The sequence below is a fragment of the Caretta caretta genome, chromosome 10 (assembly GCF_965140235.1).
Source record: "Caretta caretta isolate rCarCar2 chromosome 10, rCarCar1.hap1, whole genome shotgun sequence".
NCBI classification, from domain to species: Eukaryota; Metazoa; Chordata; order Testudines; family Cheloniidae; genus Caretta; species Caretta caretta.
Window position 1 is genome coordinate 36,461,457 of NC_134215.1, and position 17,447 is coordinate 36,478,903.

Consider the following 17,447-nt stretch of genomic DNA (forward strand, 5'->3'; position numbering starts at 1 on the left):
TATATAAAAAGATCTGCTACACTTTCCACAGTATGCATCTGATGAAGTGAGCTGTAGCTCACGAAAGCTTATGCTCAAATAAATTGGTTAGTCTCTAAGGTGCCACAAGTACTCCTTTTCTTTTTGCGAATACAGATTAACACGGCTGTTACTCTGAAACCTCTCCTTTTTTAATAAATTTTAGATTTAGTTAATAAGAATTGGCTGTGTGCGTATATTTAGGCAAGATCTGAAATATTTTTTGACCTGGTGGGTAATGTGTGTCCAATCTCTTGGGATTGGTAGAACATTATATATGGTGAATAAGGTTTTCAATAAGCCTCACTATATAGATGTGGGCACCAAAGGGTGGATTGCTTAAAGTGAACTGTATTTTAGCTTTTTGATAACCAGTAAGTTATTACAGAAGCTGTTTGGTTACTGCCATGGTGAATTTAATTATAAGAATAAACTGCCAATTTTGGAGATTGTCTGCCCTATTCTTTGCCGTTTGCTCTGATTCAGCAATCTCACAGTGGCCCCTCCAGTGACCATGGTCACAGAAGGATAAAATAATGGTGTGGGAAATGGTTTCTGAAAGGAGGGGGTGGGGACTGAGCAAGGGATGATGGGGACTGAAAGAGACCATTTATGTAAATGCTTTGAGACTCTCAAGCAAAAATTCCCACTATCACAACCTAGGTTCCCTCTAAGCTGTGTGGCCATGCAGCTGCCTATTAAGCCCCACACAGGGGCTCAAGGCTGCGGGGAGGAGAGATGCCTCTCCCCCAGCATGGACCTGCCCTGCCTGTACTTCCCACAGCTGGGGGAGAGTAGCCCCTCCCTGGGCCTGGCCCAGGCCCACTGGAGCATCACAGCCAGGGAGAGGCACCTCTCCCCCCAGCCCCAAGCTGCTGCAGCGAGAACTGCTCCATGTTTTACACAGTAACTGGGGGAGTCCTCTCTCCCCCGCCCTCCACCCACAGCCCTGGGGCAGCCCACACGCCCAACCCCCTCATCCCTAGCCCCACCCCAGAGTCTTCACCTCTAGCCAGAGCCCTCACCCCCTGCACCCATCCCTCTGCCCCAAGCCTGAGTCCACTCCTGCACCCTGAACCCCTGATTCTCAGCCCCACCCAAGAGCCCTCTTCCCCAGCCCTGATCCCCCTCCTGCACCCCAAACCTCTCTACTGCCTGCAGCACCTGAGTTTTCCATGGACATCTCCCATCTAAGCACCCATGTGGCTCAGCCCTTCTTAGCTAGTTGGAGCAGACAGGGTCACAGTTGAAGGTGATCCAGGTAAAGGACTGTACTATTCGTGGTAACCTGTTGGATGGTAAGCCCCAGGTAGTGGTACTTCAAAGCCCTTGTCTTCAGTACCCCTTAACTCTCAGGTAGAGAAGATGATTTAAGAAAGAAATGGAGTTAGCAACCAGCGTGAAATTTAATTTTGTTTGTCAGGTGGGCAGAGGGAAAAAAATTACTAAGAAAAGTTTATTTCTGGGCTTGGGGACAGCCGGCAGGACAGCAGGCTGGATGCAGGGTCAGTCTGGCAGCTCATCATTCATCAGCACAGGGAACCGCTCACCTCCTTCACAGAGTTGGGTGTAAACTGCGCGGTACAGAGGAGATGGAGAATCATCACAAGGGAGCCTGGATTCCAGAATGGGGAGAAGCTCGGCTATCAAGACCTGGGTGGAAGCAAACAACGCAGCAGCAGGTTGAAAGACAGAGCACATTTCTAGGACCTCCCAGTGGTTGTATGAAGCAGCAAAAGCTAGGCAGGGCATTAGGGGTAATCATATCCAAATTGCCGAAGGATGGATTGTTTTCGTCAGATGTAACTATCAAAGTGTCCATTCTCTGCTCATTGGAGATGCACCACAGAGTAACCCACAGTTACCCTAACACACCTTGTAGGGCAGCATAGTACAGATAACGCTACTTATCTTTCACCACATATGGCTATACCACTCCCACACAACGGCCTCCAGAGCTGTCTGACCCTCCACAAGTCACTGACCCTCTGTGTCTCAGCCTCCACCCATTACAATGGGAATGTCTGAGCCTTTGGAAAGAGCTTCAGAATACACTCATGTACAAAGCTATGCAAATGGCAGGTCTGAAGTACTTGTGGGAGTGCTAAAACAACAGCTGCATTCACACTTCTCCCAAAGGGGGTGACAGAAGCCCCTTTCCACCCTTACCACTGGATTAATTTAAAACTAGACTAGTTCACATATCCAAGAAGATATGGAAACAGTCCTGCCTCACTGGGCAGAAGGGCAATGTGACCCCACAGGATTCTTTAATTTCTATAGTTCCTGGCATTTCCACCACCTAGGCCCCAGCAGCAAATGGTTAGGCCTGGGCCACAGACATGTGGGCACTGGCAGGTTGGAAAGAGCCAGTTTATGTTGCACTCATTTGACTCACCCTCTGCAAAGTATTTCACCAATCTCGGGACTCCAGAACTCACCCTACATAAAGCATCTATCTATTTAGAGGGCAGTAACCCGCATAGGCATGGGAACGAGGGGTGCGGCAGGTACTGCAGCACCCCCAGGTTTCATGGTGAAAAGTTTGCTGGTGCTGTCAGAACGAAGCTAGCATTATTGTGCAATTCTTGAGAATCCCAGAGCTGTGCTGCACTCATGTGGTATGAACCGTGCTTTTTCACATTGCTTTTGAATACACACAGTTTACAGGTTCATTAGCTGGCTTTCCGCATCCCCACTGTAACAAGTGTTCCAGCCCCAGTGGTCACCCTGATATCTAGGCAGGAGGTTTCAACCACCATTCTAGATAGGGCACAGGGACAGGCCATAAACAGAGGCCTGACGTTAAAGACAGGACTTAATCACAGGAAGGTCTATTGTATGACAGCAGGTGCAGAGGGATTTGCCAACAGCCAGGGCATGCAGTTAGATAACAATAAGGACATGTCTACACTTGCCATTTAAAGCGGAAAAAGTCCCTTTTTTGCACAAAAACCCTGGGAGCGTCTACACTTGCCAATGACTTTTTGCAGTGAAACTCAGAAGTTTCACTGCAAAAAGAAAACCACCTCCATGAGAGGCATACAGCTCTTACCGGTGATGCTTTTGCGGTGATGTGCAAGTGAAGACACGCTATTCCTGTTTACAGAGCTTTTCGCTTCCGCAGGCTATCCCACAGTGCCTTGGTGACCACTCTGGCCAGCAGCTCTGCTGCTCTGACGCCAGGTAAACAGCCATCCACCCCTCCCCCTGTAAAGCCCCAAGGACTTTGAAATTCCCCTTCCCGTTTTCTTGGCAAGTGCTCACTTATCTGGCCAGGTGACAATGCCTGCTCCACAGAGCAAATGATCCCCTGCTTGGAGCAATGCTGAGCTACTGGATCTAATCAGTGTTTGGGGAGAGAAGGCTGTGCAGGGACCCGCGATCAACCCCCCTTGACCCTTTCCCACAAGACCTATCATCAAAATGGAGAGAGCTGCACCGTGGGATAGCTGCCCTCAGTGCGCTGCTCTCATCAGGGATGGAAGTGCTGCAAATGTAAACACTCTCTGATGCCTCTGGAAGTAAGTGAGTACACAAACCAGTGCTCTTCCTTCACCAGTTCACTATCCCTGTTGAAACTGACAGCACAAAAACTCTGCAAGTGTAGACATAGCCTAACTCTCCCTTTGCTCATGAGGGTTTCCTGCTCTGCTAGAGTTTCTTTTCCAACATGTCCCTCACTCAGCTCAGGTGACTGGCATGTCAAAGTGCAGCTGTAGGATGACCAGGGGATGACTTAATGGCTAAACCCCCACACTTCACCTCTGGGTACAGGGCTCTTAGCCCAGTCTGGAGGTTCTAAGTGAGAGTTCAGACCCGGGGAGTGGAGTCCGTACAGCTAAATCACTGCAAATAATTCAGGGCAATCCTTTGTGCTGAAGGCACCCAGCTCTGAGCTGGTGTGGAGATTGATCTCTCTTCTCATTCTTATTTGTGGTCCAGCAATGTCAAGGTCAATAGCAGGGCAGCCGGAGACCAAAGGAATGTGAGTATAGTGCTCCTCTCTGGCCCCACGGGAGGGGCTAGACTGCTGATAGGTAGTACAGGGGAAGATCATAACACAGGTGCACAACTGAGGCAACAGCTGCCATTCGGGTCTCTAGCTATTAATGTGACAAAGAATAGACTAGGATGATGTTCTCCCGACAATAGAAGTATTAAGAAAAAACAAAACAAAACAAAAACCAAACCCCTCCCTCAACAAACTGAAAAAAGAACAAAGTCTAATAAACATGGTCTAGTTCCTGCAGTGTTGGTCCCAGGATATTAGAGAGACAAGTGGGAGAGGTAATATCTTTTATTGGACCAGCTTCTGCCTGTGAAAGAGAGAAGTTTTTGAGCTCACACAGAGCTCTTCTTCAGGCCTGGGAAAGGTACAGTATTCTGAGTGTCACAGCTAACACAAGGTGGAACAGGTTTCAGAGTGGTAGCCGAGTTAGTCTGTATCAGCAGAAAGAATGAGGAGTACTTGTGGCACCTTAGAGACTAACAAATTTATCTGAGCGTAAGCTTTCATGGACTAAAACCCATTAGCACAAGTAGTTAACGACTGGAGAGGTGTTAACAGGACATTGCCTTGAATGGTCCCCTTAAATACGTGTTAACTACTCATGCTAACCATCTGTTTAACTTCCCTGTGACTGTCTGAGTACAGTTTTCCAACCATAACGGAGAGCTCTGTGTAAACCCGAAAGCTTGTCTCTCTCAACAACAGAAGTTGGTCCAATAATTGCCTCATCCACCTCCTCTCTCTAACGTTCCAGTTCAATCAGAAGTTATGGCCTGGGTTATACAGGAGCTAAATGGATGACCACAATGGTCCCTTTTGGCTTAACAACAAATGCATCTTTGAAATGAATCCGAGGGTGACAGGACATGCACATGCTGAGCAAACCCCCGGACTTGGGAACAAGCTTCTACTAGAGCTAATTGTGCTGCTGCTGTTTCCTGCCCCCCATCATGTATTTCTGCTGTTGAGTTACCTTCTGTATGTCGATTTGCTGGCGCAACATCACCACCTGCAGTTTCAAGGTGGCCATGTCCCTCAGCTCCTGGCAGCTGGAGTAAAAAAGGAGAGGTGTTGCCAGGACACCTGTGTCCCCACATCTTCGTCCTCTGAGTGGAGCACAATCTGCAGGGGAGGTCCCCGTTCTGTGAGCACAGTCTGCTGGGTATACCGCCATCTGGGACTCCGCAGCTGTTGGGGCGGGAGGGTACAAATAAAAATCAGCAATTTCCATTTGTTCTTCCAGAATTTTGGATGAATTCAGTGTTCATAAAAATAAAAAATGCTGGACTGGTAGTTATATATACAACCAGGCACAGGCCAAGCTTCTGCTACACACGGTGGCCAGTGCATCTCCCTCCTGACTTGCAACCTCCCTTACTAGTCCAGTACCAGGCCCTTTCTAAACAGAGACTGATAATGATTGTGACAAATTGTTGCAATGGCTTCAATTGCGACCAGAGATTTAAATCCTTGTCTCCACTAATGATAAGGATACAATGATGTCACAGGCGGTTATCACTGTAATAGAACCTGTGAATTTTTCTATGTATTTCAACTTGACCATGAAGACAGCGAACACTTGCGTAAACAGGAAGCGATCATGGCTTTAAAATTATTGGCAGCGTCAGCAGCAGGGAAGGAGTCAAAGTGGTTGGAACAGATGAACCCCTGAACAGTAAACAGGACAACAGCAACAAAATACAAGTAAAATGGCAAAATTGAGCAGTGATAAATCCCAAAACATTTCATGAAAGTGGAGAAAAATTTTACGTCAGCTTGATTTTACCAGAAAAAACTAGTTGTGACAAGCATCTGGAAAGTGCAACACATAAGCACAAATGAGGGGCCTTAGAAGTGGAGGAAAACAGAACACAAAACTTCAGAAAACAGTTACAGAGCTGTTAAAATTAACAGAAGCCTTTTCCTTACCCTTGACAATCCAACACTGAGAAGATTTTTAATATGCAACCTGCTCTAGTGAGACCAGTTTTTAAAAGTTTTACTTACCCAAGGTTTTTTTACTATGACATTCAAGAATTAAAAGAAAAGTTGCAAGCTTTTGAAGGAATCAGCATTGTACCAGATGAAACTACTGATGCTGAAGACAGATATCGGCTTAATATTCTTGCCCTCCCCTTCCCAACCAGCAGTGACAATGTGGATACTTCAGCTGAAGGTGAACACAACAAGCTGGAAGGGTCTTTGCTGAATTGTGAGGTTCTGGAAGCAGTTAATTTTAAAATGGCAAGCTAGGCAATAAGGGAAACTTGAAAAATTCCCAATATCGTTTGATTGCAGCACTGCAGTTGTGACAGATAATGCCACAAACATGGGGAAAGCTTGGGGTCAAGACTTGAAACCTTTGTTTTTAAATGCTGTACATCTGACATGCATGGCACATTTGCTTAAGTTTTTAGCAAACTGTGAAGGAAAATATTTTAAAAAGTAAATGAAATAAACCTGCTTATCCCGCAAGGAAAGCGCGCTTTCATGTGTTTTTAATGGAATAAGGGAAAAGTCTTTGCATCCCACCAGCCCCAGTAATAACCAGATGGAACAGCTGGTTAAAAGCAGGTCTTTATAACCTTGCACATGCTGAGGATTACATTTTGTGGGGTGTGGTTTTTGTTTTGCTTTGTTTTTACTGGTCAGAGCAGTTCAGGTTGAAGAGATTGTTGATCTCTGCCAATCTGAAGCAGTTATTGAAGAATTGGAAGCTCTTAAGAAAACTGTATCCCAAATCATGAATACTCTCATGATTTACGAAGGGCCCACAGTTCGTGCTCATCAAGTAAGAAATGACATGTGCGATCTTGCGCTGGAGGCCAAGAGCTGCACTGAAACTTGTCAACACCCAGCAACAAAAACTGCACTTTTAGAAAGCTCAAAATTAAGTTAGAGACTAACAAATTTATTTGTTAGTCTCTAAGGTGCCACAAGTACTCCTTTTCTTTTTGCGAATACAAACTAACACGGCTGCTACTCTGAAACCAAAATGAAGTTGTATACGGAAACTTACTCAATCTCCCACTTTTGCCCATCCGCTAACGCTTCTTTCAGGGCATGCAATGTATTTCAGCTACATCAAGCAAAACACCGAAACATTTTTAAGGCCATGACATTTGAAAATATCCCACTGTGTGTAGACAATATTCCAGCAAAGAGAGTATATTGGGCTTACTGAGAAGCATTTCAAGAACTGAGCAGCGATGATATTTTACAGGTCTGGAGAAGCATGAAACCCTGATTTCCAGTTCTTGCAGTGGTTACCCTGTGATGCTTAGCAGCACCAGTCAACAGTGTGGACACAGAAAGATCATTCTCATCTTTAATAATGTGCTCAGGGATGAGAGATGTCGCATCAAAAGTGACACACTCAGTATATAACTTGGAACAAAATCACAGCCGCGTGTAAATTGAAGTTAACCAAAAAGGATCACAAAGTTATTTTATTAGAAAATCAAACACTTTCCTGTTATGGTTGTTTGAAAAAAGTATTGTACAAAAATAAGAAATTCCAAAATAGCTTACTTTTGCAAAGAAAATAAAACTATATTGCATTAAATTCTGTTTAGCAGAAACATTACACTGTGTTAATAAATGCATATTTATGTTCACATTCCCTTATTACACAATTATTTTGTTGCTGTGACCATAGCGTGAAATTAATTTTCTTTTTACTGTGACTGTGCTGTGAATTATGCATAATTTTACTGTGACAAAATCATATCCATAATACTAGTCCAGTCTCTTTAGTCCACCAGTAATATTAACACACTCAGTCCATGAGTTCCCCCTCCCTCAGCTGCATCTTTGACATTTTATCTAATAACATGGGTCTCAAGCTAATCATAAGCACCAAACTATTGCTCAAACAAGACAGACTGCTTAGACACTTGACCAGTATAACAGATATTGGCCTCACCTGCACGCAGCAGCTGTAGCTTGTGCAGACACTGGGATGCTGTGTCTTGCAGGCCTTCCAGGGTCAGGAGACATTCATACTCTCTCTCCCAAGTTGGGTAGCCTGGAGGGGAAAGCTAGCAGCTATGAGGTTACACAGAAACATCACGATTCAGTAATTCTGTTACTTCCCAACCCCACACCAGCAAGTGATAGGTACCATATCTGACTACTCCAAAGCAGGGAATGGGACTATCACCTGCCCCTTTCATTGCTCTGGTCTCCTTAAGACACAGACAGCTGAGTACACCTGGTAAGACACAGGCAGGTGGGGAAATAATTTGAGCTGCCATTAGTGCATTTCTTACCTGTGGTCTCAGCTTCCATGTACTGGCTCAGGAGAGAACATGCATCACGCAGGACCATCACCCCCTCTTCTATCTCTGCAGAACTAAAGGCTGGTGCAGAGGAACAAAACTTACAGCAGCTTAAGGAGCATTTCCTTTAGACCCAAGTGCTAGCATGGCAAACCCCTTCCTTCGGTCACCACCCTCACACCCAGGGCTGAGTTCTTTAGGATTCCAGGACAGATGTAAAGGGCAAGCAGCACACAAGATGATGCTGCAGAGGATGGAGGTGGTGTGGGGGGAGAAAGGATGTCTAAATGTGTTGTTTACTAATGGCTCGGTTCATCTCCATTAAAATACCCAAGTTTCCGCGAATAGTGAAGATCTGCAGTGGGAATGGAACCCTTTCCACGAGCTCTGGACAGGAATCTTTTTGTTACAGGCACAGCTCCGATGATTTGAAGAGGATGCCCATCAAGCTGCACCATGTGGCTGCATGCCATCATTTAAAAGGGCAGGAGAGGTAAAAAAGGATACGGTCGCCTGCATTCTCTCTAGAAAGCGACTCCTTGCAGCAGCTGTGGCTGAGCTGCTTTGGCACAGGTGACACTTCTCCCACAGTCTGAAAATTCAAGACAAACCGGAGGGGGGGGGGGGGTGTTAATACACGCAGAGGCAACAGATATTCCTGTACATGGCACAATATTCCCCAGAGCACCTGTGTGATTTCCACCAGCTTCTCCTTAGATGAAAGATTTCCAGGGTTTCTCTAATTCAGCGTGTTATGGCAGGACAGCATGTGTGGGAAGAGGTGTGATGGTGCCGCCTCCACTAGGGTGCTCCAGGAACATTAAAATGGATATCAGCAAGGTGGGCAGACAGGTGGGAATCTTGTGTTCGAGGGGTCTCTTGGGAACACAGAGCCTTGTACAAAGAATGGGGGAGGTGAGCGGACAGTGGGATATGTTCCACTTGCACAAGGTCTCCATAATTCTGCACTGACCCAACCACCTACAAGAATATGGCCACATGAGACTAAGTATTTCAGCCACGCTCCAGAAACCTACTGCAGAAAATGAGGGATAGCAGCAGTACATTTAAAATAACTACCCAGTATGTGGCTGGCTGACCCATGGGCTAGTGTGCCCCATTACTAGATTAAGTTTTAACTCTGTCAAGATAAACATTTTAAAACTGCAGCTTTCAGAGGAAAGTTATAATGAGAAACAGCCAGATTAATGGAATAGGAAAAAATAGCTAAGACCCTGTTAGATGCATTTCCCCTGCAAGGGAACTTCGGGAACACAGAGCTAAACTGGTAGGTTATTTTCACTTTGCCATGTAAGTTCAAAGAAGCAGTAAAGAGACTAAAATTGCACAGAAAAATCAGAGAAATCTATGTACTTGGCTAAGAGATGACTAGCAGGTGGCTTGATGATAATCTGCAAGCATTTGAAAGGTGCCAATTCCCAAGAAGGGGAGAAATTGTTTGGGACACTACACACTCGCTAGGTGCAATGTTAGGAACAAACGTGTATCTGGCTCTGAATTCAGATTGGAAATTACAAGGTTTCTAGCCCTCAGAAGAGGGAGGTTCTGGAACAACCTAACTAGTTTAAGTTGATAAATTCACAGATTCACATGACAGGTGGCCTGCAACAACAGGGGACTGGACTCAGTGACTCTTCGAGTTCTACTTATGCTGAGCATCAGGACAGGTGTTACCCCAGTGGGTTCTATTAAGCTGTGGAATGATCTCCCAAAGGAAGTGGGTCAGAGCCCCATTGTTTGGGATGTTGAAAATCAGACCAGCAAAAGCACTGGGACTGGCAGGGGATGGTCTCTAACTTCATGGTGAGTATTTGCAAATACAGTTGCACCACTGTAAAGTTATATACAGGCTAAAGACCATGACTTTCCTTGGAATTCTTCATATTTTTAAAATGTTGGGGTGAATTTTGCAAGCTTTCGTGCCCTTGGAAGCGACAGCGTACCGTCACTGGCTAGAATGTCACTGGCAGGCTCCATGCAAGCTCCCATGCACAGCTCTGCCAAGGTCCCTCAAGTCTGATCTGCAGCAATCCCTGCTATTCCAGTCTCAGGCTTTCCACACAGCTCTGCCAATGCCCCTCAAATGCTACAGCATCTTTTAGGCTTCCTCTCCATCAGGCTGCAAAGCCCAGGCCACTCCCTTTACACCTCCCCCGCCACCAGGAAAGAATCCCAAGTAGGGCTGGTGGTGACAGCTTTACCTGGAGTTCCTGGAATAGGCTTTCCTATAGGGAAGCGGTAGCTTCAACGAAGACCTGCAAAGAAGAGAGTCTTCAGTAATGACTGCCAAAGCGCAGCAGAGCAGGATCAGGACACTGCACCCTGTTCCTAATCTTTTATTTGAGGATAGTGATGTCTAAATTTGCAATGAATTTAGTGCTGGTGACAGGCACCAGCCTGACTGCTCTGGAGACTGAACTCTCCATGCATCGAACAACTACCGCACCAGCCAGAAGAAGCATCCCCCAAGCTGCCCAATCAACCATCTCCAGCGAGCCCTGAAGGAATGGGAACTGCACAGCTCAGAGTGACCACTGAGCAGCCTGAGAAGAGCCACGACTACCCATCACCATCACTCTGAGAGAGAGGGGGGCTGGCCACCTGGAGCTGAAATGCTCTGTGCATGTGTCCAAACCCCATCGCGATCTCATCCCACAAGCTGGAACACAGACTTGGAAGCAGGATCTTGGCAGCAGACCAGCAGCTGCAGGATTAAGGCTGCCCAAGCTAAAGGGAGCTGACACTGCAGGATGATGAGGGATGGACACAGTGAAATCTCTCACTAATGACAATCATCATGGCTGTGCCTAGCGAGGCTCAGCAGCCCCAGCAGCATTGCTCCAAGGCAGCATGAGGGACATGTGAAGAAGTGGAGGAGAAATGGGGGGCATTTTATCTTTCCCTTCCTCATGGCAGAGACTGGGGGCGCTGAATTGTGGAGTGAAATCCCTCAAATTACTTTTGCAAAAACCTGGGCTGCCAGTTAGTTTAGAGCTAACTAAGCACCTGCGCACCCAGTAAGCACTGCAGTGTTGCATTAACGAGGATTTTAAACAAATAAATTGGCATATTCAAATTCTGGTTCCCCCAGCAACACTAGGTCTCCTTGTGCACACTGCATTGCTATGTGAACGGTGTTATCTTTTGCCTTCATGCAGACACAGGAGGCAGCTAAACTGTAGCAGCAGCAGAACTCATAGCTGCATTTCCTGGCTTGGGTGCAAGTCACATCTGAACTGCATTGCTCCAATAACAGTTTTTGTAATTCCCTTTAAAAAAAAAGTTATATATTAAAACAGTGATATTCAGACCTCAGTGTATCAGGGGCCAAATTACTGATCAACATTACCCAAATGAGCCACAGCTGTGTGACTCCATTGGTTCATTTACTATTTTTTATATATATTATTCTCACAGCAAAATGAATGATCAAGTATTATTTTATCAACTAGAATTGGTTAACATAGTAAAAGAATCATGATTTAATTATTAACCAATCCAAGTTATTAACCTATCACACAGTGTTTTAAAATCACATGCTGCAAAGAGCCACAGGGAGACACATTAAAGAGCCACTTCCAGCTCATGAGCCTCAGCCTGAGTATCACTGTATTAAAATAAGACACTGATTGATTTGATTTCAAAGCCAGCCTGCTATTATCTGACAGTGTTCTTATTGGCCAAAATTTTCCAAAGCACCTAAGTGACTTAGAAGCCTAAGTCCCATTGACTTCTAATGGGACGTAGGCACTTTTGAAAAATTTAAGCACCAGCTAAATTCATTTTTCACATATCCCATGCATAACTTCAGAGAAATCAATGGGCAAAAATATGTTAAATCCAGGTAGAATCTTCCCAGGCTGTAGTGGTCACTGTAGCGTATTCCTAAGAGAAACACCTCTGTACAGGTCAGGATGCTCTTCATTAATCATATGTTTTTGCAATACATCAAAGGCACCATCCTTATTGGGATTAAGTCTATGTCAGCTTTGCTAAGTGTGAAGCCATTTTTGGGGAGTATAAAATATGGCATTCAAAACACTTAACTGCCAAAAAAAAAAAAAAAGGATCTAAAATAAAACAAAGGTCCAAGGGAATTTTACTAAGCAAGCTTTGCAAAACAGTCACAGCTGGTCTAAGAAACATCAATCCAAGGGGTTATTTTTATTAAATTTGGTTAAAGTTATACCTAGGCTTGGAAGGATTCACTTTTTAATCGGTAAATGTCAATACAGGTCGATTTCACCATAGACATTCAAATCAGTGAAAAAACACTTCCATCCATAACAGAAATTTACAGCTAGGCAAAGTAAGAAAAATCCTACTTGAGAACTTATTAGAGTTAGATTGATGGCTACTTCCTTTGTATATTTTGACATGTGATTTGACAATTTGTGTTTTAACTATTATAAAGCTTTAACCTTTTGAATCTCAGTATCTGCCTTCATAAAACAATTAGTTTGACCCCCCCCAATAATTTCCCACAATTGTGAAAATTTAAATTGATAAATTTTAAAAAAAGTTTGAAACCCATAAATTTTCACAGTTGCACAAAATTAAGTCAAGAAAAATAAAAAAATCTTCAAAATAAACATTGGTATTATTCATCAAAATTATAAAAACAACAAAAACTAAATTCTGCCAAGCCTAGTTATAAGCATCTAAAATAGGGGTCTCCTTGGTAATTCTAAAGGCAACACTGGGGGCAGCAATGACACAGAACTAGGCTCCGGTGAATGCTGGGAAAGATCAGCTCCTGTGGGGATGAGCTAAAAAGAGAAATGGAGTTTGAATACTGAACAAACTAAGATTCCTGGTGCCTGCTGATGAGAACGTACCCCTTTTCCTGGAGGGTGAATGTGCGGGCCATGGTACTCCCCACAGGGATATCTCCTACTGTATGACTCTGTGTCACTGGAGACTCTGCCAAGGAACCAGGACAGTCATTCTCTGGTTCGACTCCCTGTAGGATGACAGCTACCGAGTTTTCGGCACTAGCAGAGCCTCCAAAGGAAGAAGAGCTCTGCTGCAGGGGAGATCTGGGTGAGCCAGATGGTTCTGCAGCAGCAGAGAACTCTTGCTGACTCACACTGGCAGCTGGCACAGTCTTCCTCGCTTGTTGGAGAGCAGCCCCTTTAGTGGAGCCCTTCCCAGCCACCTTTGGAGCCCTGGAGCTCTGGCTGGTTGGTGCTTTCACAGGATCAGTCCTGTAGGGAGCTTTCAGCATATAAGCAGAGAGCTTTTTGGATGAGACAGCCTTTTTGCACACAGATGTCTCCTTGATGGTGTTAGGGACACTCTCTTTAGACAAGGGTGCCTGCTGCATTCTAACAGCGCTGGTAGCAGGTTTCTTCTCTGCTGCCTTCTTTCCTTCTCCTAGGGCCTCCGAAGGATTTCGCAGGGTGCTTTTCCGGACTCTTAATGCTTTCTCAAGGGCTCTGTTCAGCAGCTCCAGCTCCTCCAGTTCCTTGGGTGAAGGCTCACTCTCTACAAGAGCAGAAGGTGTATCAGGAAGCCATATTGAACAAGCCCCTTCCTTCCCCATTCCTCACTACACTGGCTCACCCCTCTGCATTTCTCAGAGGAGCCATCATCTATAACAAGGAAGCAGAGGGACTTTTCACTACACTCCTGCAGTCTCTGCTTGGCAAACTCCTGAAAGAGTCAGGATGGATGGCAACCGTGCAGGACTTGACATCTCTCCGCAGTGACCAACCCTTCCACAAACAGGTGACGTTCACAGACATCCCTTTCAGGCTTGCAGATGTGGTGGCAAGACCCTTAGCTGGATTCTGCTCTCAGTTGCCAAGGTGTGAATCCAGATTAAATCCATGGAAATCAGCGGAGGCACAGAAGAGAATCAGGCCCCTTGTTAGCAGGGAACATCAGAGGGAATTCCCAGGAAGCAGCTTAGATCATTAACGGCCAGACTGAGCACAGACGGAACACAGAGATGGCAAGAAAAAAAGCCTCACCTTGGTCACCCTTTGGGCCATTCTCCGGCTTTGGACGCTCAGGAGTTTGCACCTTCCTGGGGAGGAAGAAACACAGACAGAACACATGAAGGGTGTGACTGTACTCTGACAGCCAGGGTTAACGATAGCTCACCCAAGTGCCCCCTATCCTTCGAGCAGGGCCTGGCCAGCAGGAGAATTTCAGGGGACACTAGACAGCCCAGAGCACACACACAACCCTTTAGTCAGTCCCCCCCTTCTCTCCTGCATCCCTCCCACCAAGTAAGAACGCAGGGAGGCACCGTTCACTGGACAGTATTGCATTGGCAGAGCTGGGGGTGAGAAAAGACACAAACAGCAGGAGGTGCTTCAGGTCAGGACTGGGGCGGGAGATATTTGCCTAAAGCTTCATTCAGGCCAGCAATGCAGACCAATCCCTTCACAAGCACAAAAAGCTGATCCATGGAAACAGAAAAGCACAGCTCTTGAGCAGGGGATTACCTGGTACTGGAGCAAATAAAAGGGTTTTATTATTGGCTGCATGACGAGCACAAGGCTGTACCCCATTAACAGGAAGTCAGAATGCTGGGAAATCAGCACTGGAATGCTGAGGATTTTTTTTTAAAAGCAGCTTGTGAAAGAATATGCACAAGAACAAAGGATTCACGACCACAAGACTTGCACACTCTGCCATGATCTGGGACACCAAAGGGGACCCACTAAGGGAAGAAGGAAGTAGGTTTGTGCCCACTTTCTTTTTCTTCCTTATTTATGATGGACAAACAACCCCACCCCTTTATGAACTTCTCTAAGAATTTTTTTTTCAGCTTGTATTCTTACATTAGACATCAAGGTCTGCCCTGTTCTTCTAAAAGACTCTCTGGACAACCAGAAAGCTATTAGCATTATGACATCAGAATCAGTATACCGGTGAAACACAATTAGTTACCACCCAGAGTCTTGATGGCAGAGTTGGGAATAAAATCCAGCTCTCCCAACTCCTGCTTCTGAGTTTTAGACACTAGGCTATGCTCCCTCCTTGCCTCTACAAGACATTGAGCAATGCAAGTATCTTGAGCAGCTTTTCAGTCATCTTTTACCACCCACTGACGACTCACCAGTCTCCAAGAAGGGCCCGACATAGGGTTAGATTGTCCTCTAACTTCTTCTTTTGCTCAGCACAGTCTTCCAGGGCCTGACTGAGAATGGAAACCAGCCTGGAAATGGAACCACAGTTAGGTTTTCCTTTCATCCTATTGCATGACAAATGCCATTGCCTCCTGCTTTGCATGCTGCCTTACCAGCAGGGCGAGATTTTAACCTATCTGCATCCACCCCAGCTTAGGCATTTGGGGAAACATTGGACTGGCAGTCCTTCTGGGTGGATTGAACACAAATACAAAACATTTTACCCCTAACAACAGTGCTTTGCTCCTCTCCAAGGACTGTATGAACCTGAATTCAACCTCTGAGGCAGTGTGTGATCTTTGGTACATCTCTGAATCTCTCAGGGCCACTGGAAGGATCAGGAATAAAACCCAGGAGTCCTGGCTTGCAACACACTGCTATAACAACTAGGAACACTGCCTCTAAGGCAGGGGTCTCAAACTCATGGCCCGTGGGACTCCAGCAGTTTTGGGGCTGGGTCTCTCCCTTGGCCCCACCTGCTGCCCCCAGGTGCTCCCCCCCCCATTTAAAATGGCCCGGGGTCCCAGCAATGCTGAGCAGCATCTGCCAGCCCCTCCCTGCGACCCTGGGGCGGTGCTATACCTCCATGTACTGCCCCTGCGGCCAATGGGAAGCTGCAGGGGCAGTAGACGCAGAGGCTCCCCACCCCACCCCACCTTACCTTGGAGCCCCAGGTAAGTGCTGCACCCCTACTCCCTTCCCACCCCTAAACTCCCTCCCAGAGCCTCCACCCCCTCCCCAGACCCCCTCCCCAACCTCTTGCCCCTTCTGCACCCAAGCTCCCTCCCAGAGCCTGCACCCCAATCCCCTACCCCAGACCTCCCCCCCCACCCAAACTCCCTCCCAGAGCCTTAGGCAGGTGAGGAGCAGACTTTGGGGGGGGGGGCAGGTTCTGGGTGGCATGAGTGACACTATTGGCCTGCTGGGAGGATCTGAGGACTGGTACTGGCCCTAGGGTAAATTGAGCTTGAGACCCCCTGGACTAAGGCTTCCCCAGGCAGCCCTTCTCCACCCCGTACCCGTAGTCCTACTGAGCGAGGAAGGGCTGCAACATCTGGCTCTATCAGCACGCACTATTCGTTAATTCTTTGGATACAAAGGACTCCACTCCAGCTGCAATATAATACAGCCCTCCCCCTTCTCTGGTGAGGCCCTACTGTCACGGAGTAGAATTACAGCTTTCCTTTTTAAAAAGGTTCTCATCTTCAGAGGTGTGGAGAGGAGTTTGGAAATGTGACCAGAGGGCAAAGAACCCCAAATTCTGTATTTTTAAGCCAGTCGCATGATTTTGAGGCTTGGCTCATGGCATTTCAGCGTTTGGGGATAGCAATACTGAGTGAGGGGGAGACGAGAGCAAGGCTTTTGCTATAAGCCTTCAAATGCGGGGGGGGGGGGAGAGGAGTTTGCACTTCCCCTGCGGGGACCTCCACAGGGATTAACGGAGGAGGAATACAGCTATAGTATAAGCAGAGGCAGCTCTTTCTCTCCCCCCATCCCCGCTTGGGTGCACAGATCCCCAAGGCCCCCCTCCTCCTTCCTGGTGCAGCAAGAACGCTCCATCCCGATTCAATCTACATCAGCCCACCCCCCACTCTCCATTGGGGACCCCAGCTGGGACCCCAGCTGGCCCCCCAGGAGCCTGCCAGCCCCACTCCCACCCCCCCCTTATACCGCTCCCCTGGGGACCCCAGCTAGCTCGCCTCGCCCCGCCCCGCCAGCCCCCCTCACCCAGCGAACCTCACACCGAGGCCTGGCCCTGCCCACAACGCTAGGGAGGAGAGGCGGCCCGGAGTGCGGGGCGCCAGCTGTGCGGGGCCGCACACGCCCCTACCTGCGGGCACGGCTGGCCGGCACCATGCTGCGGGGGAGGCCGGGCGGAGCCGGCTCGGGCGCGGGACACCCCTCGCGCTCCCCGCCGCTTCCTGCAAACTGCCGCCGTCGCAAGCCCCGCCCCGCCGGGCCAGCGCCACCTAG

General features: G+C 47.1%; 1 protein-coding gene across 1 annotated transcript; it reads right to left on the reverse strand.

Moving 5' to 3' along the window:
• Positions 1–1,400: 1,400 nt before the first annotated feature.
• Positions 1,401–17,445, reverse strand: TEDC2 (tubulin epsilon and delta complex 2). Its single transcript, XM_048868401.2, has 10 exons — positions 17,305–17,445; positions 15,404–15,502; positions 14,307–14,362; positions 13,170–13,818; positions 10,533–10,586; positions 8,818–8,902; positions 8,302–8,410; positions 7,956–8,057; positions 5,004–5,218; positions 1,401–1,671 (listed from the first exon to the last, which is right to left on the reverse strand). Exons 1-10 carry the CDS (start codon positions 17,328–17,330, stop codon positions 1,525–1,527), a joined length of 1,542 nt encoding a protein of 513 aa, XP_048724358.2. The 5' UTR covers positions 17,331–17,445; the 3' UTR covers positions 1,401–1,524.
• Between the last annotated feature and the right edge of the window lie 2 nt (positions 17,446–17,447).